At 58.5% G+C, this 25,921-nt stretch overlaps 2 protein-coding genes across 9 annotated transcripts in view; one reads left to right on the top strand and one right to left on the bottom strand.

The window, feature by feature from the left end:
• IFT140 (intraflagellar transport 140) overlaps positions 1-25,921 on the top strand; it is a 70,026-nt gene that overhangs the window by 38,893 nt on the left and 5,212 nt on the right. For 5 of the 8 annotated variants that reach the window (XM_079944040.1, XM_079944041.1, XM_079944042.1 and 2 more), the window contains 10 exons: positions 17,714-17,891; positions 18,461-18,651; positions 18,941-19,036; positions 19,237-19,369; positions 19,445-19,588; positions 19,948-20,337; positions 23,549-23,755; positions 23,935-24,147; positions 24,219-24,385; positions 25,706-25,847. In XM_079944040.1, coding sequence (XP_079800166.1) covers positions 17,714-17,891; positions 18,461-18,651; positions 18,941-19,036; positions 19,237-19,369; positions 19,445-19,588; positions 19,948-20,337; positions 23,549-23,755; positions 23,935-24,147; positions 24,219-24,385; positions 25,706-25,847 — 1,861 coding nt within the window. Of the gene's footprint in view, positions 1-17,713; positions 17,892-18,460; positions 18,652-18,940; positions 19,037-19,236; positions 19,370-19,444; positions 19,589-19,947; positions 20,338-23,548; positions 23,756-23,934; positions 24,148-24,218; positions 24,386-25,702; positions 25,848-25,921 lie in introns of all 8 variants that reach the window. The other 3 variants (XM_079944047.1, XM_079944045.1, XM_079944046.1) reach the window with 2 other exon arrangements.
• TMEM204 (transmembrane protein 204) lies at positions 195-14,964 on the bottom strand. The gene is made up of 3 exons (XM_079944051.1): positions 14,101-14,964; positions 9,279-9,434; positions 195-1,665 (listed from the first exon to the last, which is right to left on the bottom strand). The coding sequence occupies exons 1-3, from the start codon at positions 14,375-14,377 to the stop codon at positions 1,421-1,423; spliced, it is 678 nt and encodes a 225-aa protein (XP_079800177.1). The 5' UTR covers positions 14,378-14,964; the 3' UTR covers positions 195-1,420.

The raw sequence follows: 25,921 nt of genomic DNA, 5'->3' as shown, positions 1-25,921 counted from the left end.
CACTGCTAAGACTGTACAGCTTGAGGTGCCCAGGGGAGGAAGGGCAGCCCTTTGGGTCCCCTGATGTGCCGACTGTACCTCTGCCCTGAGCTGCGCTTCTATCCGTGGTCAGCCCAGACGTGCTTTAAGTCATTCTCTGTTGCTTTATGTTTTTTTAAAGCAACAACCGGATCTACCTCTTGCTCTGACTAAAGACAAATTTCTGGGGCAGCGTGGCCTTCGAATTCCAGACTGGTCACCGCACATCGTCTGGGTAGCAAAGCTAAATGTTTCTTAAAGGGTTGGCCTAGTGTGGGGGCAGCAGCCAGACAGTGACCACCCCCACACCACGACCACGGACTTTGCACAGTGCCCACCACTGTCCCTCGTTTCCTGGGCTGGAAGATGCGCTTCGTGGCACGGGAACAAGCAGCTGCGCGCTCTCGGGGGACTGTCCTTGCGGGTGTGGCCGGACAACCCAGCCCGGTCCCAGGGGACGTGGGCTGGTTTTGAGCCCCTGAGGCAGCTCTTAGGTGCTTGTGTTCAGCCTGGGGCTTAGTCCCTGCTACGGAGTCAGGTCCAGGGCTGCTGGCACCAGGCTGGTGCTGGGAAGGTCTTCTGTAGCCCACCAAGTTTGGCTGGATGCACTGAAGACTTTTCTAGGGAAAAAAGTGAATCAATCTCTGAAATTTTTTAAGCCAATAGACTTTTTCCTTCATACTGTGCCAACTGTGGACCTGCCGCTGTCCAGCCAGTGCTTAGGGTCTGTAGAAACGGGGACTTCTGAACGGAAACATGAGTGAGCCATGAGTGGTCCCCAGCGCTCTGCCCCCTGGCCTGTAAAATGTGTCAACCCTTCCTCTGACTGCTGACCCACAAAGCTACAGAAGAATAAGCTATATTCCTTCACCAGGTGGCAGTGTAATGGATAAACACAAGTTTTAAACCGTGGTAAGAGGTTTGTGTTTTATTTTAACTTAGGAAGATAATCAGGAGTAAATGGACATCCCTAACACAGTCCTGTTGTAAAGCCGTAACCATCTGACTGTAAATTCTGAGTCCCTGGAGGAAGATCACGGACAGTTCAGAACTATTCCCTGTGTTCTGCTTTATCAAAGTAAATATGACCCAGGACGCCCCTCTTGGCAGATACAGAATAAATTACTCCTGGGCCAGGGCAGAGAGCGAGGTGGCTGCCATCCCGGACGTGCCTCTCCGGAGCTGGTCTCCAGGACAGGACGTGCGCGAGCGTGAAGTGGGCTGTGGCGGGGTTGGGGGGGTGGGGGTGGGACGCAGCCAGTATGTGGTCACGCCCTGTGTTCGTGTATAACGTAGTGAATGAGTGTCATACATGTGCTCTCATGGGAAGCCGCGCAGGCAGCGCCCTGCTTCTCAGATGGTCCCTGCGGTGGACGGAGCCCCGAGCGGCCTCCCGCCGCCCTCAGCACGGCGACTCCACGTAGTCATTGTCCAGCCCGCGGCGGAAGCGTGCAGTCAGGGAGCGGCTGATGACGATGACGCGGGGGGCCATGCAGTCCTCCCTCCTGTGCAGGACGTTCCAGATGAGCATGGCCGCAGCCAGGGTGGCCAGCAGGCAGGCCCCGATGTTCAGGTAGCAAGACCAGGACAGGTTGGTGTACGGGCCGATTCTGTAGAACGTTACCAGCCCGATGACCAGAACAAAACCTGCGGACGAAGGACAGGGTGAGACAGGGAGCGGGGGAGGCCGCGGGTCCAGCCGTGGGGCCGCTCCCGCTTCTCCTCCCACCCAACCCTGTCCTCCTGGGGCTGAGAGCCCAGCTCCACTCGGTGCTGGTGCCTTGGGGTCAAGCTGAATTTTATGGGACTTTTGGGTCTGGTGGCTGTTGCGGGGGCTGTCTGCTCAATCCTGACCCTGGATGGTCATAGGGGCTCACGTGCTTCCTGTGACCTGGCAGGTGTCAGGCCACTTCCTTGGCCGCCCTCCCCATGGAGGTGACACTGACACCCACTTCCCCACCCCGAACAGTCCAGCGGTAACTCCGTGGAAGGTCCGCTCTGGCTTATAAACGCCTAATTCATTCAAAGTGAAAGCAAACGCAGATATTTTCTAAGTCTTACCTGGAAACAACTCAGATTTGTATTTAACTTAGTTTGAATTCCTGTTTTTAAGAGTTTTCTTATTCTTAGTGTTTGCTTCCAGAGGAAATATTTTCTTTCAAAACCTGAGACGGCGGAGGGCCTGCACATTCGGGGTGGGGGGAGTGGGGGGGGAGCTGAACTGTGGCTGAATAGACTCGGCTGGTTCTAGAATGTCCCCCTCACCCACCCGGTCCCCTGCGGGTCTCCCTCCGTCCCCTCCTCTCTCCAGGTGACACGGGGGGGTCCAGGACTGTGCACAGCGTCCTGTGTGGACTCAGTTAAGTCGGCCATGTCCCCTCTCGGTCAGCTGTTAATACCGTCACATCGTCATTTCCATAGTTGTATCTTTAAGGAGCTCCAAAGACTTGATTTTATTAGTTCTTACAATAGGAAAACCAGGATTTCGCACCCAAGATCTGTCAGCTAGGCTAACAGGGCACTGAATCTGGGCTGGAACCCCTGATGGCTGGGACGGGGCAGAGGCCTCGCTCCCATCGCCCCATCCCACCCCGTCCTTCTGAGTCTTGTTGAAAGAAGGCACAACAAGCTCCCTGGCTGGCAAAAAATGCCCAAAGACATAGTGAAAACAAGGGAACACACAAAGTACTTTCATTTGCATTACACAAAACACAGGTCCTAACTCCTTCCCTCACTAACGCAAAACTCGGGTGGCACAAAATCATGGGCAGAGGATGTATGTACTCCTAGCTGGGAGAGAGGAATGCCAGAAGTTTCTTTTTGCCAGTGTGCATGACAAACAGAATTAGTTATTTTTAACAGAAAGGAAGTATCGAGAAGCTTTCCATGTATAAAAAGCTCCACAAAGTACCATAGAGAATTAGCACAGGGATTAGTCACCATCACCATTGTTTAGGACACGACCGGGGCAGTTAAATGTTTAATTCATACTTTCTGGAAGGCGCAGAAATGCTTCCAGAATGCTTGTGTTTCTAGAAAACTCCAGCCTGTGCCCCAGCACTAAGTCATGACACAGCTATTAGAATCGTCAGCGGGCATCACTGCTGCCCTTTGCTCCGGGGCCACACCAGGTCATACATGATCTGGTTTCCTGAGGAAAGCCAGGAGGCCACAGGGAGTGGGGGACCAGCATGAACAGATGTGCAGATGTCACAGTGCAGGGCAGGTGGAGGGGCTGCAGCGGGCAGTTCGGCCTGGCCAGAGCCCAGGGCAGGAGACGAGACAAGTCCAGGAGGGGCTGGGAGTCCTGTCTGGACCACGCTGGGCCCCCGAGGGCCTTTGTCCTCCTCAGGCATGTTGGGTTCCAAGAAATTGACTCACCCTGGTCACCACAGCAGAGGGTGGGGCTCCCTGGGCTACCTAGCCAAGGGGTTTGATGATCTCGGGGGAGTGGGGTCGGAGGAGCAACAGGCCACATGGACCAGCCTCCTGGCCTCAGCACAGATCTGCAGCGTCGTCCATCAGAAGGGAACAGGCGAAGGAACTGGGCTTCCGCACAGCCTCCAGGGCCATCGGCTATCTGACATGGGGTTGGTTTGCGTCACTGAGAACAGAAGACCTTGAATTTACTGCAAGGCCGTCCAGTGGAGACTTGGGAATTGTGAGACCCCGACCTGGACAGGGCCTGACTGAGGAAAGCACGGGGCATGCCAGCAGGGCACACACATGGCCCTGGGACCCGCGACCCACTCCCAGGACTGCGCCCGAATGAGACCCTGCTTGTCACAGGTCACAGGAAACATGACCGGGACCCCACATCAGAGCATCTGAAATGCGCGTCCTTGGAGACGAGGTGCTGGGCCACGGGCCACGGGCCACGGGCCACGGGCCACGGGGGAGACACAGCTGCTCTGTGCTCGGTTCAGACAGGCCCAGCCAACGGGCGGCCACCACTGACCGGGGCTGGAGGCAGCGCACATGGGCTTCTCGGTGTCACTTGTGTGTCTCCTGAGTCCTTTGTACATAAGGTTCATAGTAAGGCAGTTAGAATATTCTAGAAGTGCAACTAACTTTACAGTCTTCTATTAACAAGCACTTCCTAAAGCGTGTCACGACTCTGGCCACGTGCCTCTCGTTGCCACGTTCCCACGGCTGCGCTGGTCGCCCTGTGGAGGCCGTAGAGGACACGCTTTAGCGTCTCCCGGCCCTCAAGACACGCCTGGCCTTGAGTCTTCTCACGCTGCGTGCTGGTCCCCCTGCCTTTCCTGGCACCACCATCCTGAGCTCCATCTGCCTGGTGGGAGGGCGCCTCCCGTCCTCCTGTCCTGGCCCCTGAGCGCTCAGTTGGGCAGTCACCCACCTGTTGATCCAGGTGCCCCTGTTTAGGATGAGGGCTGTGGGGGTGAGGGTGGGGGAGGCGCTGCTCCCTTCAGGTGGGGAACACCCACCCACTTGCCAGCGTCAGGGCTACTATGGTTCTTAAGATCACATCGTCCGTTTTTTTGGAAACGGGGCAGGCTGTTGCTTTGTTGCCGTTTTACTCAGCTTATTAACTTCCTCCGTATGTTCAGCTGTACGGCCTACAATGGAGAAGACTCTTTCTTATGTCACAAGATGAAAGAAGTATGAATTCACATGTGAACAGACAGCCGGGCACAGCCGGGCACAGCCACCCACGTCTGCAAAACCAGCAGGAAGAGTGGTGGGGGTGACAGGCTGGGGGAGCGCGGAGCCTCTTGGAGGGACTTTTTTTTTTTTTTTTTTTTGCGGTACGCGGGCCTCTCACTGTTGTGGCCTCTCCCGTTGCGGAGCACAGGCTCCAGACGCGCAGGCTCAGCGGCTATGGCTCACGGGCCCAGCTGCTCCACAGCATGTGGGATCTTCCCGGACCGGGGCACGAACCCGTGTCCGCTGCATCGGCAGGCGGACTCTCAACCACTGCGCGACCAGGGAAGCCCTTTTGCTTTATCTTAGTTCAACTTGGAACACGTACAGTCAGAGAAGGGATATGCTTCCCTAACATAAAAAAAAATACATTTATTCCTGCAGTAGGAAAATACAAAGAACTGACTGGAACAGTGGGCCCAGGGGCTGGGCCGTGGGTGGATGTCACAGTGGGGCTGGCTCAGGGACACGTGGACTCTGCCCTGGGCCAGTGGGGGCGGTGTGGCCTGAGCAGATGCATGGGATGTGGGGACCAAGCGTGTGCCACGCGGCAATGGCGGAAAGCCACAGAGACGCAGAGAGGTAACGGCTGCCTGCGCTGGCCGTGTGGGCACATCCTCCTGAAATCAAACTGGCCTTTTACTTTGATAAGTTTCTCTCGCCACCGCCAGCCTGAAGTGCAGTTTCTCCATTCTCCTGATGTTCAGGTCCCCTTTCTCCTGAATTTTTCAGTGACATCGCTGTTTGTACAGAAACGAATCTAAGGGGAGAGTTTTTAGCAAATGCACGGACTTCTGCACGTGGAGTCAATTCCGTCCTCATGAACTTGTTTCCAAAGCAAATAGTCCCTTTCTGTGAGCCGGCGGCTGTGGCGCTGTGGTTCACAGCGCCCTCTCCTCTATTCCTTCCTGCTGGCTTCCCAGGGCTCCACTGGTGGTCACAGGCCTTCCTCTGGAGTGGCCATCAAGCACACGCAGGGCCCACAGGTGGGAAGACCATGTGACTGAGCCCTGAGCCCTCAAGCATCACACCTGCCTCAGCATCCACAGGGCAGCGCTGGCCAAGGCCCTGGAACATGTACAGAGCACTCGAGGCTCAGCTGTGAGCAGCAGAAGGTGGGGACAAGTGCCTCCCCCTTAGGGAGAGAGTCTAGGGAAGGAGAAGGTGACACTCTCCCCAGGGTGCGGGGGCAGGACTGGGCTTGGGAAGTGGGCTCAGAAGACAGGAAAGCGAAGTGTCTGGCCCAAGCCAAGTGCTGCTTTATAGTAAAGCACAGAAAGTGGTACGTTCCTATGAGCAGGTTTGCGAGAACAGCATGATCTCCACCAGCTCACAAGTTGACAAGACAGACACTGTGCATCACCCCGACTGACCTTTGGGACGATAAAGTCAGCCTTCTCACGGCGCGGAGTAAGCGGCCCTTAGGGTGTAAGTTTTTCATCATAAGAAAAAGTCTTAGGATTTCCAGAAGTGGAGAGAGAAAGCCTGCAGATGTGAAGCCCACAAGGTCCACGAAATGCCGCTCTTGAAATCGTCCTGCTGGGTCTGAGGCGGGGTGGGCCAGGCTGGGGCTGGTGGACAGCTGCTGTGACCCCAGCGAACACAGTGCTTTCACAGAGTGTTCAGCTTATGGGTGGGGGTGGAATAAGGGACTGAAAGGACTTTTTTCAACTTTAAGGTAAATTAAAATCACACTCGGAAAATTCTGCAAAGAAATTGCAAACTATTGCATGCGGTGGCCTGAGTTCAGTAGAGCAAACCCGGTGAAACGGTTGGTAGTCACGCTGTTGCCCTGCAAGAGCAGCGTTTCCTGGGTTCTCCCTGGTGTCTGGGACAGCGTCCTTTGGAGCCACAGCCCTGAGAAGCGGGGGCCGCCCTTTCACAGACCCGGGCTGGGCATCACGCAAGCGTGGTGGAAACGGCCAGAAACGGCCGTGGGATGAATGGGCAAGCGGCCGGCCTCCTGTCTCCTCCCACTGGGGTGTTGCTCTCCGGCTGGTCCCGGCCTCCCGGGGAATCCGTGTGCTTCCCCCCTTCACGAGCACCTCTCTCCCCCCGCCCACCCTCTGGCCCCAGCACTGGGGACTCAAGGTTCCCTTGCATAACAGGTACCAGCAGGCATTTCCCCCTCCTGGGACAGGATATCCTGGCGCCCTTCAGTCTCTCCCTGACTGTTTAAAACAGACCAGAGCACAGGAAAAAACCTAACTCTAAAATTAGCAGTGTGATAGAAGAAAGGCACAGAGCTATGTTCTGTACTGTTTGTCAATGAAACAAGTCTAAACAGGGCCAAATGCATTTCCTTTTTGGGCACAGCAGACCCACTGGGGGTAACCGTCGGACACCACGGGGAGAGGGGGCCTGCGGAGGCAGAGGGACCATCTGAAGTGCCACAGGTGCTGCTCGGGGCTTCTGGCTTTTTCCGTGGGCCTCTGCCTGTCTGATGGTTTTTGGACAGAACCTGGTCCAACCTTTCCAGAGGCTGTGCTGGCCTGGAAATACTCAGGAAAGCAGCATGTGCCCCCAGCCCCCACTTGGCCAGGACAGCCCCTGACCCCCAGACCTTTGGCAGTGCCCCCCAACCCCCACCGACTGATGCAAGACAGTTTGATTTTAGTTAATGGGGGTTCCCCTGTTTCCATTTTTTTGTTGTGTTATTTGGAAACAATATTTTGTTCTGAAACAAGAGTTTACAGAAAGTAAGACGTCAGTTTTGACACCAAACCCACAATATTTTTTCTAATAATTCTGAATAAGTGTCTCAAAGAAGTTTCTTAAGAAATGCAATGACAGATTTGATCATCCTGCTAGGAGGAGTTACTTTCAGAATCAAGAGCTGTTACTTTTATTCCTTTAATGCCACTAAAATATCTGTTTCTAATCCAGCTTTTCCAATCACGTTGCAAAATCTTCCACTTCCTTCTTGAAGGGATGGAATTTCAGATGATCCCACGTGAGAGAGGTGGGTGGTTTCAGTGAGGCGAGGAAACTGCTTGATTTACAGCCCTAAGGTCAGCAGAGGGCAGGTGGGTGATTTTCCTACATGTGTGGCATTGGAATGTCCGTGTTTTTCCTCACAGTCCTAGAGGAGGGAGGAGGTGGAGGTCCGAGGTCCCGCTTCATGTACCTGGTTAACTCTCAGAATTGCCCCAGGCAGGGTGGGCATTACCCCATTTTGCAGTTGGGTGAACTGAGGTGTGGCTTTGCCCCGTTCACATGGCTGGTAAGCCGTAGGGCCGGACACAGTTCTGTTCTCCTGACATCAAAGCCTGCGCTCTTTCCTAGGCCTTGGCGACGCCCTCTGTCCTGCCCGGCCACAGGGAAGTGACTGGCCTTCTGTGAACAGGGCCTGTTTCCGAGTCCCACCCGGCACTTTCCAGCACGAGTGCTGCCAGCCTGTCAGCTGCATTCTGGAAATTGTGTTTCTCCAGGACGATGAGGGCCAGGATCCATTATTCCCCAAGTGATTCACTCATATTTCCTGCCGTTCCTCCCGCCGCGTGTGTTGAAACTGCACCCTCATGGTTGGGACACTGCCTTCTCCACCGAGCCGGAGAGGCAGGCGGTGGGCTGGTGACGTCCTGGCCCTTCCTCTGTCCCATCAGCCACCCATCTGACCTTCCCCATAGGCAGCAGGAAACCTGAGCTCCCAGGTTCCCGTGATCATTAAACCTGGGCCAGTGAGGCAGGCAGAGGGAGAGGGGAAACCAGCACAGACGCCCCTCTGCTCTCTGGGGTGCCGGGTGGACGCTTTGGGGCTTCCGTGGTCATTGTGCAGAGCCTCCTGGAACAGTTCCATTGATCATCCACGGCGCTGCTGCACTCGCCCTGTGAAGACTACAGTGTGCCCAGGCCCTGCCCCATTTCAGCCTGCAGTCGCCCCCAGAGGCCGAGGTGGCTTCTGGATTGTTTGCTGATGGCCAAAGCCTCGCTGCTCTCCTCCACACTGCCCCCATCACGCTTTTCTGGCCCTAGTGTTGCATGTGCGTCCCTGTGTGCTTGGCGGGGTCCTCCACGCTTTGTCTGTGCTTCTTACAGGAGGGCCCTGCTCACCCCAGCCGGGCCCCAGGAAGCTGCATTTATAACCGAGCATGCAGGTCGCCGGCTGGGAACCATGTGTGCCCAGAACTCCCCGTCTGCTAACCGTTAGCCAGGAAGGCCATGGAGGCAGGCAAGGGGTCAGAAGGGCGCCCCCCTCTGCCCATGTGCCCAAGTGCCTGCAGCAGGCTGCTGCACCCTCATGGGAGGAGCGTGAACCCAGGCTGCCTGCCACACAGGCTACAGAGGGGCAAAGAAAACACCAGATGCCGAAGACTTTGGAAAGCAAAGCAGGTCACCGTGAGCCTTGGCACCTTGTCTTAGATGGGAAGGGCCAGGAGGCCTTGAGCAAACAGACAGAAACCCATCTGGTTGCACCTCAGTGCTCCGCCCCTGTGTGTATTTCTGTTTTGCTGCTGCCCACAGTGATGGGTGGGGTGGGAGCGTGACCCACAGGGGTCACCATGACTTTAGAAGCGACAGCCAACCTGCCAGCCCTGACAGGAGCTGGGGATGCGGCTGCTCAGCCTGGCCGGGACCCGGGTGAGGATACTTACTTGCCAGCTGGAACGCAGCAGCCATGGCCTCCTCCCAGCACTGGGAATCGGGTGACATCAGGGGCAGGCCCGTCAGCCCCAAGACGAAGGTGAGCTGGCCTGCGGCAAGTGCCGCCGTGGCCACCAGGTTGCAGGCTCGCATCATGTCGAACTGCACTGTGAGGGGCCGGAGGGAGAGAAGCAGGCGGTCAGCACGGGCGAGACCGCTCGAGACTGGGCTGCCTGCCCCTCCCGGGACTCCTCCCTCCGTCTCAGCGAGTCTCACCACTCCCTTCCCAGCCCCCACCTGCCCCTGGTCCCTGAGCAAGGCATTTGGAGGCTGTGCACACAGGGCAGAAGGAGGATGGGGCAGCCCAATGCTTGGACTGCAAAGGTGGGGGCCATGGAGGTGTCATCAAGAGGCCATCAGGGGAGTCAATTTTCCCACCCATGTGCTGGAGGGCAAAGCCATCCACCGTGAAGTCAGGCCCCTTCCCTGTGGTCCTTCCATGCTGTAAAAGTGCCCCCCGCCCCCCAGGCTTCAAGTGCAGCGCTGTCTGATTCATGCTCTGCGGGCAGGTGGCATTCACATTTAGCGCTTGTGGAGTCCAGAGTCTCGTGGGGGCGTTGTGCCGCTTCCTGCCACGGAGGGTCAGCTCCTCCTGCCCAGGGGTCTCGACCTGCTGCTTCCCGCTGGCCTCCCTCCTGCTGTCTGGAGCTTGAGGGGTTTCACCCTTCCCAGATCCCAGGCCTGGCTCTGGACTGTGGTGCAGGAGCCTCGGGCTGCTGCGAAGTCAGAGCAGCCCTGAGGGTGGAGGGGCAGAGGGCTTCTGGAAGGAGAGCCTGGCACTGAGGGCCAAGGAGCATTCCCAGGCAGACAGATGGACGGACGGCGCCTCTGCCAGGGCTTGACGCTGCCTGTGACACTCTCGCCTGCTCCTTGCGCGGCCGCACATGCTCCGTGGACCTCACTGCCGGGTGACCGAGCGCTCATGTTCTGGGTTCTGTAGTCTTCAAAGTTACCACAAAGCATAGCTGCAGTCGCTGGGAACCCTGACCCTTTAAAACTCAGGGAGACGAGGAGCCGGGGGTGGGCGGTGCAGCCTGGTGAGCGCAGGGCTTCTGGCAGTGGTGTGGCAGCAGCTCCGGAGCAACTCGAAGAAAGGACAGAGGCTGGGCCGGAGAACAAAGTGGGCTCCCCGCACACAGGCTCAGACCCCTCCTCTCCCCCAAGGCTGGGGCGGCAGGGCTGCTAGCGCTCGAGATTTACAGAAACCTTCCTGGCTGCTCATGAGGTCTCGCGTCCCCGTGACCACACGTGGGAGCAGGAGGACACGCGGCTCCTCTGTCAGCACGGGGGTCCAGTTACTCGGGCCACAGACTCTGGAACACCAGCTGGCTTCCCATGGAGGCTGCTGTTCATCACACTCTTCCTGCCTTTTTCACGCTGTTTTCTTTGCAACAATTTTTACCCTTCAAACGCCCGTACAGAAGGTCCTGCTACTCTAAGAGGTCATAGAGTTTGGAAGTGGAGGTGGCCTCAGAGATGAGGGCTGTTAAAACGTGATGGGTGTTCACAACACAGGGCAGAACCTGGATCCATTCTGGGCCCAGGAATGTCCTTCCGGTTCCGGGGCCCAGCCTCACAGGCAAGGAAAGACGTGCACCAACGGGCTGGCCATGCCAGGAGTGTCTGCGCTGCAGTGTGTTGGTGCTGGCACCACGAGGCCCTGCCCTCCCGGTGGCCCCAGCGGCTCTGAGCGCTCAGGCCCATGCCACACACCCTGGCAGCAATCCACCCTCCAAGCATTCGAGCTGGGCCGCTGCCTAGTACCCAGTTGCCCGAGGCTGTAAAGGCTGAGGTGGCGGACTCTCCCCTTGGCCATGCCCCCTTTCCCAGCCACCCAGAGGGGACCAGTCCTCACTAGCACCCACCAAGCCTGGACGTTTGACGGGTCCTCACACTTGCTGTGTGCACGGCCTGGGCAGCAGCACTGGGCTTTGAGGAGCCATGAGAACGTGGCCGTGAGTGTCTGCTGGCTGGACAGTCGCTGTGCCCCTTCCCACCCCAGTGCCCTGTGAGGCTGCCTCCCAGGAGACAGCAGCGGTCACCCCAGGAGATTTAATTACGTGTTTATTCACATCCCCCCTGGCTTCAGGGCAAGGACACAGGTGCCCGACAGAATACACAAAACTTAGAGAAATGAAAAGTGGCAGAGAGAACGGGGGCCAGAAAGCAAGACTGACCCCGTCCTGGGCTGTGAGGTACCTCCAGGCCCCCACCTGATGAGTAACAAAAAATCACAGCCGCCGCACATGCCCAGTGAGCCAGCGTGGGGAAGGGCCTTGTCCTCGAGGACGGGACCTGGCGTGACATGGGGGCAGCTGGAGGGCCTGACCCAGAGTCGTCCCCTGACCCAGCATGCTCGGGACACCCTCACTAGAGCTTGTTACGTTGGGGGACGGTGGTGTTGGCCCAATGTGCCAAGTGGCTCTGGCTCAGCTCTGCGGGCTCTGCCAGGACTTGGGCACAGAGCCGGCAGGAGCATGGCTGCTGTCCCTGAGAGCTGCCCTGGCCACCTGCATCATGTCTGGAATTCTAGGGTGAAGCAACACGAGTCTCGCCCCCTCGGTACCCCCACACGGGGCTCGGGATGGACAGACGGAGGTGATTCCATGGTCGAGGCCACCCACTCCTTCTCCCTGTCCCTAGCCTGGCTGGAGGCTGGACCATCGGGGGCAAAGCCTGGGCTGAGGTTTTGCATGAGAGCTGATGAGACTGGGAGCTGGTTTGATTGAAGGGGGCAGCCCAGAAACCAGGCCAGAAGCCCCCAGCTCCGGAACCCCCAGGGCAGCAGTGCTCCGTCCCTGGGAGTTGGTGAGACATCTGCCAGCCCCTCTCCCTGGTCTCAGCCTCGTTCACGAGAAGCTCCAAAGACATTTCCCTTGTTCTGGGAAAACCTCTGATGCTCAGGGCATCATTAAAGGTCAGCTGCCACAAATGCCGTGTTATGGCAGGAGGATGTTTTAAAAGTTGTTCAGGGGACTTATCAGGTGGTCAGGGAGGGACAGCAAACGAGGGCAGGTGAGCGGTGCGCTCGGGACATGCAGCAGGGTGGCTGTGCGGTCTGGAGGCAGAGAGCGTCCCGGCCTGTGTCTTCCTGGCCTGACCTGACCCGACGCGGCTCAACAAGGGGGCGGGGGGGACGGATGCCCGGAGGGGGCACCTGTGCGGCATTGGAGGCCTTGAGCCCAGGGCAGGGGCTGGGCTGACGTGGGGCCTCCCCCCGGGGTGGGGGGTTGCTCTGTGGCGGGGGGTGGGGGGCGTGCAGTGCACTTGTGGGGTGGGAGAGGCGTGGCCTGCGCGGAGCCCACGCTAGAGCCCCAGTCACTGGCTTTCACTGCTCCTCAGGACAGACCTAGAGCCCAGAGGGACCAGTCTGACCAGCAGGTCACAGCGACCCAAGTTCAGCTCACCTACCCAGCCCCCCACAGGCCCCTGATCTGAGAGCTCACAGAAGCTCATTGATTCATTCAGGCTCTTCGCCCTTTTTTGTTTGTTTTGTTTTGTTTTTTTGCGGTACGTGGGCCTCTCACTGTTGTGGCCTCTCCCATTGCGGAGGACAGGCAGGCCCGGACGCGCAGGCTCAGCGGCCATGGCTCATGGGCCCAGCCGCTCCGCGGCATGTGGGATCTTCCCGGACCGGGGCACAAACCCGTGTCCCCTGCATCGGCAGGCGGACTCTCAACCACTGTGCCACCAGGGAAGCCCCGCCCTTTTTAAGGGAGGTTGTGGCTCTCTGCTTGCAAAGGGTGGGGGCGGGCTGGCAAGCCAGCCACTCCCGATGAAAGACACCCCCAGGCTGTGCTGCGAGGGGGTCCACGTGCAAAGACGGGTTCACATCCCCTCGGGGACCTGAACGGAGCCACACGCCTCCTGCAGCCTCAGTCTCTTTGCCTGTGAAGTGGAGGCAACATCCCCCCACTCCCATTCCCTCGTGGGTCAGGATTCTGAGGGCCATCACGCCTGAGTTGAGTGAGGCGTGCCCTCTGGAGCAGCCAGCAGAGGCCTGGCCAGAGCCACGTTTTCCTAAGGACAAGTGGTGTATTCAGAACAGGTGATGTGGTCTACATGTTAGACTCTTGTCTGCAGTTTTAAAGGGTCGTCACTGGGGAGACCTTTGCCCATCGGCTGCTGTTGCCATGTGTCTACACATTAGGTGACAAGCGTTTCATATTTATGAACCTTCCTTCCCGTACACTCAAACCCTACCCCCCTTTCAAAGTCAAGTTCCCACTTTTCAGAGCTGTAATGGACCCTGTGCCGGATGTGACAAACCAGACAGGACCACTGGGCAGAAGGGAGCCAGGCCCCTGCTCGCAGGAGTCGGCTCTTCTCTGCCCTCTGAAGGCCATCAGTCTCCCAGTCTCTCCTGGGCATCCCACCTACAGGCGGTTCCTGGAGCGTCTCCCTCTATGCTGCCCACTGCATTAACGACCCTGACAACTGTGGAATGAAGTCCAAACCCAGCCGCATGTTTTTAAGCTTCTTGTTTATTTTACTCATTAACAATCTTTATTTTCCACCAGGAAAAACATATTTTCCTTGCTTTGGTTAATGTATCCGTACTGTAGCTATGCATGACGGCAGAGAGAAAGCCCCCTCCTGCACAGGAAGAATTCTGTACCAAAGGGGCCGGAGCAGGGTGGGCTTGGAGCTTGGGGCTCGCTTGGGTCCCCAAGAGCCAAGGTTGCCCCTGTGAGCAGAGCACCCATCACCCGTCAGCAGATGTGCCTGCATCCACAGCCGCTTTAAAGGAGGAAGGAAAATAAGCAGACTTACGTTTGACGGTGCCTCGCGACTCCTGGAAGCCCGCCGCCTCGGAGCCCCAGCCCAGGGCCTCGCAGTCCCGCGCGTCCGCGTGCCCGGGCCTGGCCCCCGGGCTTGGCCCTCCCCTGGCCCTGTCCAGCCAGCAGGACCGCCACAGCCCCACGCTCCGCCTGCGCCCGTCCTCCAGCGTCTGGTACACCCAGTTGGGGGTGAAGGCCGCCGCGTTGTTGAGAATGAGAGAGACGAGGGCCACCAGCACGGCCGTGGCCACCACTTTCTGGACAGTCATTGCGGACTGCGGTGCCGTCCCCTTGTCGTGGAGAAAGTCCCAGTCCCAGTCGGTCAGCTGCTGTCACCAGGGGTGGCTAGAGGACATCACCGCTCATGCTTGGAGGTGTCAGGAAGGCCCATGCGACAGGTGCGGGGGCGCCCGCCTCGCGGCCCTCCTTACCCTCCTTCCTGCACCTGGAGCAGGGCCAGGCCTGAGCTGAAGCCTTCCGAGCTGCCCATCCCGGGGAGGAAGCAGGGGCACCAGCGAGAGTCCAGAGTCGTGAGCGCGCCGTCTTCCTGGGAGGAGGAGGAGGCGAAGAGAACAGAAATCACTTGCAAGGCAGGCAGCAACGCGGGGTGCCTGGGCCTCACTCTCAGGACCAGTGCGGAGCAGGGCTCTGAGCAGGGCCGCTGGGAGCAGCACAAGTGAGCCACTGGGGCCTCCGCTGCCTGAGCCCCTTCCCGGTGCCTCCGCCACCCAACAGCTGGTCCTGGAAAGCAAACGGGTTGCTGCAGGGATGCGCGTGCGTGTGTGAGTGAGTGTGTGTGTGCCTCGCGCCTGCGTTTTCCCCCTGTCTCTCAGCAGAGAGGAAATGGTTGTTTTTGAGGCTGTTTTTGGTGAGCTGGAGGGCGTAGCCAACTGCAACAAATAGCAGCCAGACACTAACAGGATGTGTTTCCTGATAGGAAAGGCAGGGGGGCCTTCTTCTGGAGGCCTGCTCCGGGACCCTCCCCCGCCCTCCCCACCTTCCCTGAAAGTGGAGGCCAGGGATGCCGGCCTGGCAGGCCCACAGGCCCCGCTGTCTGTCTCGACCCGGTGGCTCGGGGCAGGCAGGGCGCTGGTGACCAGTCGCCCACCTTGGGGACTGGGCGTCCCCCAGCCATCGGTCACTCCCCCAGCATATGGGTGCCACGCACCCATAGGTGCGCAGCAGAGAAGGGCCAGTGTGGTGGGGAGGCCCCCTGGACTCCACCTCCCAGCTGAGACCCTCACCCATACTTGGAGACCCGCCAGAACAGGCCATCGTCCTTGAGGTGCAAGAGGCTGGGTTCTGGACGAGCCGTGCACCCGGCGAGGCCTGAGGGCCTGGGCCCTGTCTGCTGCTGACGGGGTGTGTGTGGGCAGCAAGGGCCCAGGTCCTGCACTGGGTGCCCTGCCCTGTGTCGCATAAGCCGTCAGGCTGAGGGGCGCTCAGAGAGATAGTCATCTGCTCTGCTCAAATCCTCTGGGCTGCGACTCATTCAGCCTGGGCCTGTGCTGAAACCAAACTGGTCGGCCCTGGAAGTTCCCGCCCCAAGTTTACATTCCTAAAAGGCAGAGGGTCTTTGGAGAATCAAGGTTCTCAAGAAACATCTGTCCATCAGCTCCCGGAGGAATTTTATGTCCTTTGGATTTTTCCCACCAGAGCTTGTAGCAAACGTGTCAGCTGAGTTCTTGCCACTTTCCCTCTTCCCTCGGCTGTGCCAGAAGCGGGGTTGCCCCCCTGCTCCCCCTGCTCTCACTCCAGCCGCTCTGTGGGTGGGGAGGCATCTGGGGGTCTGTCAGCTCAGAAGACCCTGTGGGAGGGCACCCACTCTGAGGACTAGGGCTGGGGCTCCTGTGCACACAGTGCAGTAGATCGCCTCGAAAAGGAAGTTTTCCTCAAAGTTTCCATTAAAAGAGCGTTGATTTCCCTCCTTACTCATTAGAATCGCTTATCCTGAGCCAGTCTTTAAGTGGCTAATTTCCGTTGAAAAGCAAGCAGGGGGTTTCAGGAACTGTAGCCCCTGCTTTGCTTGTCCTGGGAACAGCCCTTGAGCCATCCAGCTCTCTCCCAGGCTGGGCGGGGAGCAGGCCGGGCCACCTGCTGGGGCTCCTATCGGACCAGCCCCCAGCCTCGGGCTTGGGTGGAGTGGACAGCTGGGCTGGGGAGGGGGAGGGTGGCCGGCCTGGGAGCAGACCTTGAGTCAGGATGACCGAGTCCTCCAAGGACCCCCTCATCCATCGTGTGCCACCCCAGGGGCCCTTCCTGTTCTCCGCGGTCCAGGTCTTTGGCCCTGTCAAGGCCTCCCCTGCTCCTTCACGCGGACCAGCAGCAGTGTTGTCTTAGAGCAGAGACACACAGGAGGTTTGGACACAGCGTGTGTGCCGCTTGGTGGGACGTGAAGCTGGGAGTGGTCAACCACTGCTCCGTCCCACCAGGGTCTCCACAGCGCAGCCCAAGAGGAGGGTCCTCTGGCTCGCTCTGGGAGCTTCTCAGAGGACAAGTCTTTCCCAAGCGTCAGGCCGCTCGGAGCCCATCTGCCCCTCACTTGACAGGGTGCAGACGCTACCAGACAGCAGGAAGCGCTCACGGCTCTGGCGGGGACTAGGCGGGTGTCCACATGGACTTTCGGTTGGATGCACAGACCCCAGGACTCACATGGGGTAAAGCTGCCCACGGAAAGGCTGTCGGGAGTGGCTGGCACCCTGCTTCCACGCTGCTCGCCCAGGGGCTCCTTGAGAACGGACGGGTGGAGTCCGCAGTGACTCACGCATCCTGAGGGCCACCAGCCGCTCGCATCCCAGAAGTTACTTACTGGTCTGTTCTCAGGGCTCTGGGGTCATCAGGGGATGAAGCCCCAGGAGGAGGGGCCCCAGGGCATCCTCCCTCCTGCCAGCATCTTTTCTCAGGGAGGCCGTCCTGGGTCTGAGGTTGTCCTGGGACCTGCTAGGGGACGGGCAGGAGCCCCCATCAGCATTGGAGGGAGAGAGATGCTAGAAACCTCCAAACAAGGAAGGAAGAGCCTGGCCCAAGCCTGTGGCAGGGGTGTCAGAGGGCAGCTCTGCAGGTCCGCCCCCGGGCCCCCCGCCTCCATTCAGCACATGGCAGGGCCCACCTGGGTGTCATGCTTGTCCTTGGAGTTGGGGGACCCCACTCCCCGCCTGACCCAGGGGCTCTGTGTGAGGGTGGAGGGAGCACTAGGAGTTCAGCCTGGGACAGAGGTGCCAGGTGCCGGGGGGGAGAAGCAAGTGTTCACTGAGGGGCACGGTGGGGCCTGGCAGCCTGCACAAGACACTCTCCGGGGTCTTCACGGGACCCCTTGTGGCCGAGGGAGGGAGCCTGCTCAAGGAGCAGGCCCCAGGGCCAGCCGTGAGAGGTACACCAGCCCCTGCACCCCTGGGACACAGGTGTCTCACCCGTTTTCTTCCCGGGAGGCCATGTGGGTCCCAGTTTGCCACGTTGCTCTGTGGGTGAAGCTGTTGGGCTCGCACACGGCCCCCTTCTCGGAGACCATGTGTCCAGCTGGGTCCCCGTGCTGCCTGGCACGGGTCTTGCTGGGGCCCGAGTCATGGGAGCGGCAGCTCATTGGAGCCACGTGTCCTTCACTGCAGCGAGGCTGTCTGGGAGAACATGGCGCGCATGTGCGTGAAGACTCAGCGGCTGGATGTTGCCAAGGTGTGCCTGGGGCACATGGGCCACGCGCGCGGAGCCCGAGCGCTGCGGGAGGCTGAGCAGGAGCCAGAGCCAGAGGCCAGGGTGGCCGTGTTGGCCATACAGCTGGGCATGCTGGTGAGTGGGCACCACCCCGATGGGCAGGCCAGCCTCCCACACACAGTGTGTGCTTGTCCGGGCCCTTGGGTTGCAGGGAACAGAAACCCCCTCAAACAAGCTGAGGCCAAAATGGGGGTGGGGGGGAGGGAGCCCCCTGCAGAGCCCCCGAGGCCACCCCACTCCACGCCGGTCCCCTCCCTGCCTCCTGCGTGTTTGCGGAGCTCACGGCCCCTTGTACCCCTGTGGCCCAGAGAGGCCGATGGAAGTCGCAGGAGATGCAGGCCAAGTGGCCGGGCACAGCTCACTGTCGGGCTGGGGACAGTCGGGAGCAGACACCCACAGGTCTGATGGGGTCTGGGTGGAGCTCAGACCCACTGGCTGACGGGCAGGCCTGCCCTCTCCAGTGTCGTCTTGACCATCCCCGCCCATGCCCCAAAGTGTCCATCCCACCCAGGGTGTGTTGTGGTCTCAGTCGTGGGCGGGTTGATGGCCTGGCTGCCCTGCCGCCTGCCACGGTGGATCCCTGGTGACTTTTGGCTGCCGTTGGGGGCATCGTCGGCGCCAACAGGCACACTTCCTTCCCTCAGGAGGATGCGGAGCATCTGTACAAGAAATGCGGGCGCTACGACCTCCTCAATAGGCTCCTGCAGGCAGAGGGCCAGTGGCAGAGGGCCATTGAGGTGGCTGAGCGACACGACCGCGTGCACCTGCGCACCACCTACTACAATTACGCCCGGCACCTGGAGGCCAGCGGGGACTGCAGCCTGGCCCTCAGCTAGTGAGCACGGGCGGGCAGCCAGGACCTCTTGCCTCTGCTGCCCCAGTGAGGGGGCCTCGGAGGTTCTCAGAGGAAGATCCAGACCAGCACCATCTTGGTGGGAGGGCTTTGGGGGGGCCTGAGCTCTGTGCTTTAGGAGGACCTGCCAGGCTCTGGGTCTCTAGGCCGCAGCGCTGGTCGGGCCTGTGCCCACCGGACAGTGCTAGTGGTGGAGCTTTTAGTCGGGTGCACAGGCCATTGAGCTGCAAGCTGAACCAGGGAGTGAGCGGCGCTTTCTCTTCTCCCGCAGCTACGAGAAATCAGACACGCACCGCTTCGAGGTGCCACGGATGCTGGCGGAGGACCTGCAGGCCCTGGAGCTATACATCAACAAGATGAAGGACAAGTGAGTGGCTGGGCCTGGGAGGGCTTCCCCCCAGAGCCTCACACGTGAGCTGGTCCCCAGGGCACCGGGCGGGGGCCTCCCCCAGGGACGTCACTCGGGCTCATCCACCCAGCGTCCATGTCTCCTGGCTGCTGGTGTGGGACCCAGGGCTCACTTCCGGCGGGAGAGGGGCCTGAGGGAGCGCATGCGGCTCTTCGCAGGACCCTGTGGAGGTGGTGGGCCCAGTACCTGGAGAGCCAGGCCGAGATGGATGCCGCACTTCGCTACTATGAGCTGGCGCACGACTACTTCTCTCTGGTCCGCGTTTACTGCTTCCAGGGCAATATCCAGAAGGTAGGAGCTCCGGAGGGAGGCGGGCTGCTTGGCAGAGGAGGCTGCACGCAAAACCCCTGTCCCTGGTGTCTCTAGGCCGCAGAGATAGCCAGCGAGACCGGGAACTGGGCGGCCTCCTACCACCTGGCCCGCCAGTACGAGAGCCAGGACGAGGTGCGGCAGGCCGTGCACTTCTACACACGCGCCCAGGCCTTCAACAATGCCATTCGCCTCTGTAAGGTGCGCGCCCAGCCCCTGCCAGCGCCTCCGCGTGGGGGAGGCTGCTTCCCACCTTCTGTTGAGAGAGTTTCAAACAGAAAGTTAGAGACTCATGTCGTGAGTATCATACCCCTACCCAGGCAGGTGTCTACGTCTCACGCCTCACTCTGCCCAAGTGCGCTCGGGGACGCTCCCTGCTATCCAGGCTCCTGAGCAGCAGGGAGGCTGTTCACGCCTCGTACTCAGTAGACCTACCTAGGAAGCCATCGGACGCTCTGCATCCATAAAAGTCTTCCAGCCCAGGGTCCCACTTCAAGAAAAGTCGAAAAGGCGGAGAGCCCTCATGTCAGGTAGTTCCCCAACGTTCTGTGCTCCCACAGGAGCATGGCCTGGATGACCAGCTTATGAATTTGGCCCTGCTGAGCTCCCCCAAGGACATGATCGAGGCCGCACGCTACTATGAGGAGAAGGGTGAGCAGATGGACCAGGCGGTCATGCTGTACCACAAGGTGAGGCCACCCGCTCCAGGCCCCGGGCACAGTGGGGCGCCCAGACGGTGCTGCTCAGAGCTCCCCCGCTGTCCACAGGCCGGCCACTTCTCCAAGGCCCTGGAGCTGGCCTTCGCCACACAGCAGTTTGTGGCCCTGCAGCTTGTGGCAGAGGACCTGGACGAGAAGTCAGACCCCGCCCTCCTGGCCCGCTGCTCCGATTTCTTCCTGGAGCACAGTCAGTACGAGAAGGCGGTGGAGCTGCTGCTAGCCGCCAAGAAGGTACGGGCCCTGCGGGCGGGCGGCCACCCTCACCAACCACGCTCACCAGGAAGGCCAGGCCGGCCTGTGCGGGACTCACCGCCTGTTTCCAGTCATAGCTAAGGAGTCCACTTTCTTCTGTGTGTGTGTTGTAAAGAGCACATAACGTGAAAGTTCCCATCTTAGGGGTTTTTGAGTGTACAACTCAGTGGTGTTAAGCACATTCACGTGTTCGTGCAGCTGATCTCCAAGACCCTACTGGTCTCGCAGAACTCAAACTCTTCCGTCCCCTGGCACGCACCCTCTGCCTTTCTGTCTCTCTGAGTGTGAGTCTAGGGACGTGTGTCAGCAGAGTCGCTTGTCTTTGCGACTGGCTTTTCGCCCGAGCATAGAGTCCCCCAGGCCGTCCACGCTGCAGCGTGTGTTGGAAGGTCCCTGCTGTTTGAGACTGAACCGTATTCCTCTGCACGGACAGACCACACCTGGCTTGTCCAGCATCCACAGGTGGACGTTCGGGTTGCTTCTACCCTTTTTTTTTTGGCCACACCAGCACAGCTTGTGGGATCTTAGTTCGCCAACTAGGGATGGAACCTGGGCCCTCGGCAGTGAGAGCGCAGCGTCCTAACCGCCAGGGAATTCTCTCTACCTTTTGACCGTTGTGAATGAGCATGAATGTGCGAACATCTCTTCAAGACCCTGCTTTCAGTTCTTTGGGGAATTTACCCAGAGAGGGAAGTGCTGGGTCACATGATAACTCTGCTCTAACATTCTGTGGAACCGCCACACTGTTTCCACGGCGGCTGAACCGTTTGATGCTCCCACCAGCAGAGCACCAGGGTCCCAGTTTCTCCACATCCTCCGCAACACTCCCTGTCTTCTAGTTTCTGATAGTAGCCGTCTTAATGGGTATGTGCACTAATCTTCCTTAAGGAGAAAAATTCCCCTTGATGGAAACTGAATGGAGATATAGAAAATGGTTAGTCACCCAGAATCAGCCTGTCCTAATTGGAAGATCTTTTTTCCTGCAGCCAGAATCACACGTGCAGTGTCGTCTCTCATTATGAGTGATAGGAGAATTCCTGAGCAAGTGAAAAGGCACACACACCACGTACTTGGTTAGAGAGACCTACTGACTGGCCTCCCTAAGGCCGCTTCAGACTGACTCTGACCCCAGGAAAAATACCACAGGGCTTCCTCTAGTTAGATAAGTGGATTCTGTAGTTTTACAGTGAAAACCAGATAAGCCAGAAGAGCCAAGAAAAATCTGGAAAGAAGAGTATAGCAAGAGGTGATTAAACCTCCCAGATCATAAACTATATCAGTGCTAGAATAATTGGGGTTTAGTGCGTGATCGGGCCTATAGATCAGTAGGAAATACTAGAAAATCCAGAAATAGAGCCACATACGGATGCACATTTACATGTGGTGAAGGAGCATCTCACAACAGTGGGGATGAGCCCTTCGGTGAATGGGGTTGACACAGCCAGGTGGCCACTTGGGAAAAGTGAAGTTAAACCCTTCTCACCCGCTGCGTCTGAGGAAACTACAGGCAGGTCAGAGATCTAAGTGCATAGGGAGGCGGCCCAGTGCCACCAGAAGCCATATGTGTCTCGTATGACCTTGAAGGAGGGAAGGCATTTTCTAAATACAAGTCAAAACCCAACAGCCATAGTGGGAAAGACTGATCAATTTGACCAAATACAAATTTGAAAATAGCACATGGAAAACACAGCATAAACAAAGCAAAGATGAATAATAAAATGGGAAAAAATGTATTCTACCTATATCCCGAAAGGCCAATCTTCTTAATATGTATAGAGTTTCTATAAACCAATAAGAAATCTACCAACAACTCAAGAGGAAGGACAAAGAATATGGTCAGTTTGTTTTAAAAAAAGGAAATCTGGATGGTTCCTGAATGTCCGATACACAGCCTCACTCATATCAGGGGAATACAGATCAGACGTGAGGAGATGCCATTGTTTGTGAATTAGGCTAGTAAAGTAAAAAGGCTAGAAAACCCGCCAGGTTGTAGTGGGAAACAGTTGTGCTCAGGCTGCGGGTAGGAACATGGCAGTGGCGCCTGCCACAGGTGACAAGCACATCTTCCTTGGTCCAGTGCTTCCTATTGTCAGCAGTCATGCTAACAACACACTTATACATGAGTGAGTGGCATAGGCACAAGGACCTCCGCACCTGCAGGACCACCCTCTGAGTCTGGGCAGGATGCCCTGCAGGTTCCCAGCACAGCCGTCAGCAGGGCAAATCATCTCCAAGATATAGTTCTTTTTCTTCCCAAGACACATTCTTTTTTATTAATCCACAATGGGCTGTTTTATTTTTTTTTTAATTTATTTTATTTTTGGCTGCGTTGAGTTCGTTGTTGCGCACGGTGTTTCTCTAGTTGGGCGAGCGGGGGCTACTCTTCGTTGCGGTGCGCAGGCTTTTCATTGCGGTGTCTTTGTTGAGGAGCATGGGCCTAGGCGCGCGGGCTTCAGTGGTTGTGGCTCGCGGGCTCTAGAGCGCTCGGGCTTCAGTAGTTGCAGCGCGTGGTCTCAGTAGTTGTGGCGCACGGGCTTAGTTGCTCCACGGCGTGTGGGATCTTCCCGGACCAGGGCTCGATCCCACGTCCCCTGCATTGGCAGGCAGATTCTTTTTTTTTTTTTTTTTGCGGTACACAGGCCTCTCACTGTTGTGGCCTCTCCCGTTGCGGAGCACAGGCTCCGGACGCGTAGGCTCAGCGGCCATGGCTCACGGGCCCAGCTGCTCCGCGGCATGTGGGATCTTCCCGGACCGGGGCACGAACCCATGCCCCCTGCATCGGCAGGCGGACTCTCAACCACTGCGCCACCAGGGAAGCCCCGGCAGGCAGATTCTTAACCACTGAGCCACCAGGGAAGCCCCCCAAGACACGTTCTTAAGTGAAGAATATATAATTTTTCTTGAATTTTTAAGGAAAGTTAATTAAATTAATTAAACTCCTTACTTTGAAAACTTGAAAAGAATTATAGAAGGAAATTAGTTTCTGGTCTCCTTTTCCTCCCACAATGAATATAACTTCCTTTTGGGCTGCACGTTTCCTTGGTTGCCTCTAGAGTATCAATAGCAAGAGAAGGTCACGTGCCCCCACCTGGCCGCACTGTTCCCCCCACCCCCACCCCAGGAGGCGGGGAGGTGTGGCTCTCCCCCAGGCCACAGGTGACTGCCCCTTGGTTTCTGTGGCCCTTCCCAGTATCACGAAGCCCTGCAGCTCTGCCTGGAGCAGAACTTGACCATCACTGAGGAGATGGCTGAAAAGATGACGGTGTCCAAGGACTGCAAGGAGCTGTCTGAAGAGTCCCGGCGTGAGCTGCTGGAGCAGATTGCCAGCTGCTGCATGCGCCAGGGCAACTACCACCTGGCCACCAAGAAGTACACGCAGGCAGGGGACAGGCTGAAGGTGAGTGCGGCCCGGCGCATGGGTGCCCTGTGGGATGAGCTTCTGGGCAGGGTTCCGAGGGCGCCTGCCAAGACTTTGCAGCCCAGAGCTCGCTTGTCCTGAAGACACACCTGCAGCGTCGGGCGGGAGCTCTGTCCACCTTGCCAGGAAGGGGCCAGCCCGGCTCTTTCTCTGTCCAGGCCATGAGAGCACTGCTCAAGTCTGGGGACACTGAGAAAATTGTGTTCTTTGCGGGCGTCTCGAGGCAAAAGGAGATCTACATCATGGCAGCCAACTACCTGCAGTCCCTGGACTGGCGGAAGGACCCGGAGATCATGAAGAGCATCATCAGCTTCTACACCAAGGGCCGGGCCCTGGACCTCCTGGCCGGCTTCTACGATGCCTGTGCCCAGGTACCGACCCCCCACTTCCAGGGGCCCCGGGTGGGTGGAGGACCCATGGGTCCTGACGCCTCCTCCTGCAGGTAGAGATCGACGAGTACCAGAACTACGACAAGGCCCACGGGGCACTGACTGAGGCCTACAAGTGCCTGTCCAAGGCCAAGGCCAGGAGCCCACTGGACCAGGAGGCCAGGCTGGCGCAGCTGCAGAGCAAAATGGCACTGGTGAAGCGCTTCATGCAGGCCCGCAGGTGCGTCAGCCGTGGGGCAGCATGGCACTTCCAATGGACATTCTTCTAAGGAACTCCTTGGACAGCTGGACGGGAAGGGCAGGGTGTGCCATTGCTCTATGCACGTCGGGGCTCCTCTGGTTCCTGCAGAACCGGGCCGACTCTTGGGAGGTTGTTCCAGAAACAGCCGAGACCTTTGAGGGAGGAAAGTGGTGGTCGGGGGAGGCAGGTTGGTGTCAGGAGAGGCTGTGTCTGAGGGGAGCCCAGGGCCTGCTTAGGTGCGTGCAGGGGTCCAGCAGGTGGTTCTGGGGAGGGGGCCCGTGGGGTGGAGGCTCGGGCAGCACGCCGCCTGTTTTAGGACAGGCCACAAATCCAAATGCGTATGGGGTCTTAGTGTTTACCTACTGGCAGCTAGTCCAGTGCTTCCAAGACCCCTGTGTGGACAGCAGGGCTCAGCTCCTGCCAAACCAATGAAAGCACTTTGCTTATCTGAGAAGAGGCTTTCCAAAGACTTCCAAAAACATTTTGAATGCTGTTTATGGAGTGGGGCTCTTTGAAGGGTGCTCCCCCACTCAGATGTGTAGCTTCAGGAATGTCAGGGCTGCAGGAGGGAGGGGGCTCAGCCACAGGGCAGGGTGCTTGGACAGAGGGAGGGGAATGCGGGGGCCAGAGGGCCAGCCTGTGGGGGACTCACAGGGCCTCCTGGTCCCACCCCCGCCTGCACGCACCGCACCAGGCATTGCGGAGACCCTGGGCGTCACTGCGTTGGCCTTTGCCTGGGCTGCCCTCCCTGACGCTTCCCCACAGTGACGCACCCCCTCCATGCCCTCACCTCTCTGCCCCAGGCTGCTCCCTGGGCGGGACTGGCATTGACAGGCCGTGCCCTCCAGAGTCTAGTGCAGCACCAGTACCAGCCCTGCAAGCGGTCAATACGTTTTGTTAAAACAAATTAGTGAATTTATGAATTGACTCAATAAAGAATTAATTTAGTTCACGGGAATTACCTTCTCAAAAGCTGCATCCTTGGGCTTCCCTGGTGGCGCAGTGGTTGAGAGTCTGCCTGCCGATGCAGGGGACACAGGTTCGTGCCCCGGTCCGGGAAGATCCCACATGCCGCGGAGTAGCTGGGCCCGTGAGCCATGGCCGCTGAGCCTGTGCGTCCGGAGCCTGTGCTCCACAATGGGAGAGGCCACCACAGTGAGAGGCCCGCGTACCGCAAAAAAACAAAAACAAAAACAAAACAAACAAAAAAGCTGCATCCTCCAGGCCGAGAGCCTGCCCTAACCCCTGACGTGTAGCCGTGCCCTGGGTTGGGGCTCAGAATGTCCCTGCTCCCAGCAGGACATACACCGAGGACCCCAAGGAGTCGGTCAGGCAGTGCAAGCTGCTCCTGGAGGAGCCGGACCTGGACAGCACCGTCCGCGTCGGGGACGTATACGGCTTCCTGGTTGAGCGCCACGTGCAGATGGAGGACCTGCAGACGGTGAGGCCGCACCTGGGGCTGATGGGGTTGCGGGGTGATGGGGGTATCCTGGCTGCAGAGCCCCCTGCGGAGCT

This window comes from Stenella coeruleoalba, assembly GCF_951394435.1.
Source record: "Stenella coeruleoalba genome assembly, chromosome: 15".
Classification (NCBI taxonomy): Eukaryota; Metazoa; Chordata; class Mammalia; order Artiodactyla; family Delphinidae; genus Stenella; species Stenella coeruleoalba.
This window is presented reverse-complemented; position numbering and strand designations above follow the sequence as displayed.

Excerpts from the sequence above, each read along its gene's own strand:
- TMEM204 (XM_079944051.1), bottom strand. The coding sequence starts at position 14,377 with ATGACTGTCCAGAAAGTGGTGGCCACGGCCGTGCTGGTGGCCCTCGTC. Across the intron at positions 9,435-14,100 it reads GTCGCGAGGCACCGTCAAAC|TGCAGTTCGACATGATGCGA; the intron begins GTAAGTCTGCTT and ends GGCCCCTCACAG. Across the intron at positions 1,666-9,278 it reads TGCTGCGTTCCAGCTGGCAA|GTTTTGTTCTGGTCATCGGG; the intron begins GTAAGTATCCTC and ends CTTCGTCCGCAG.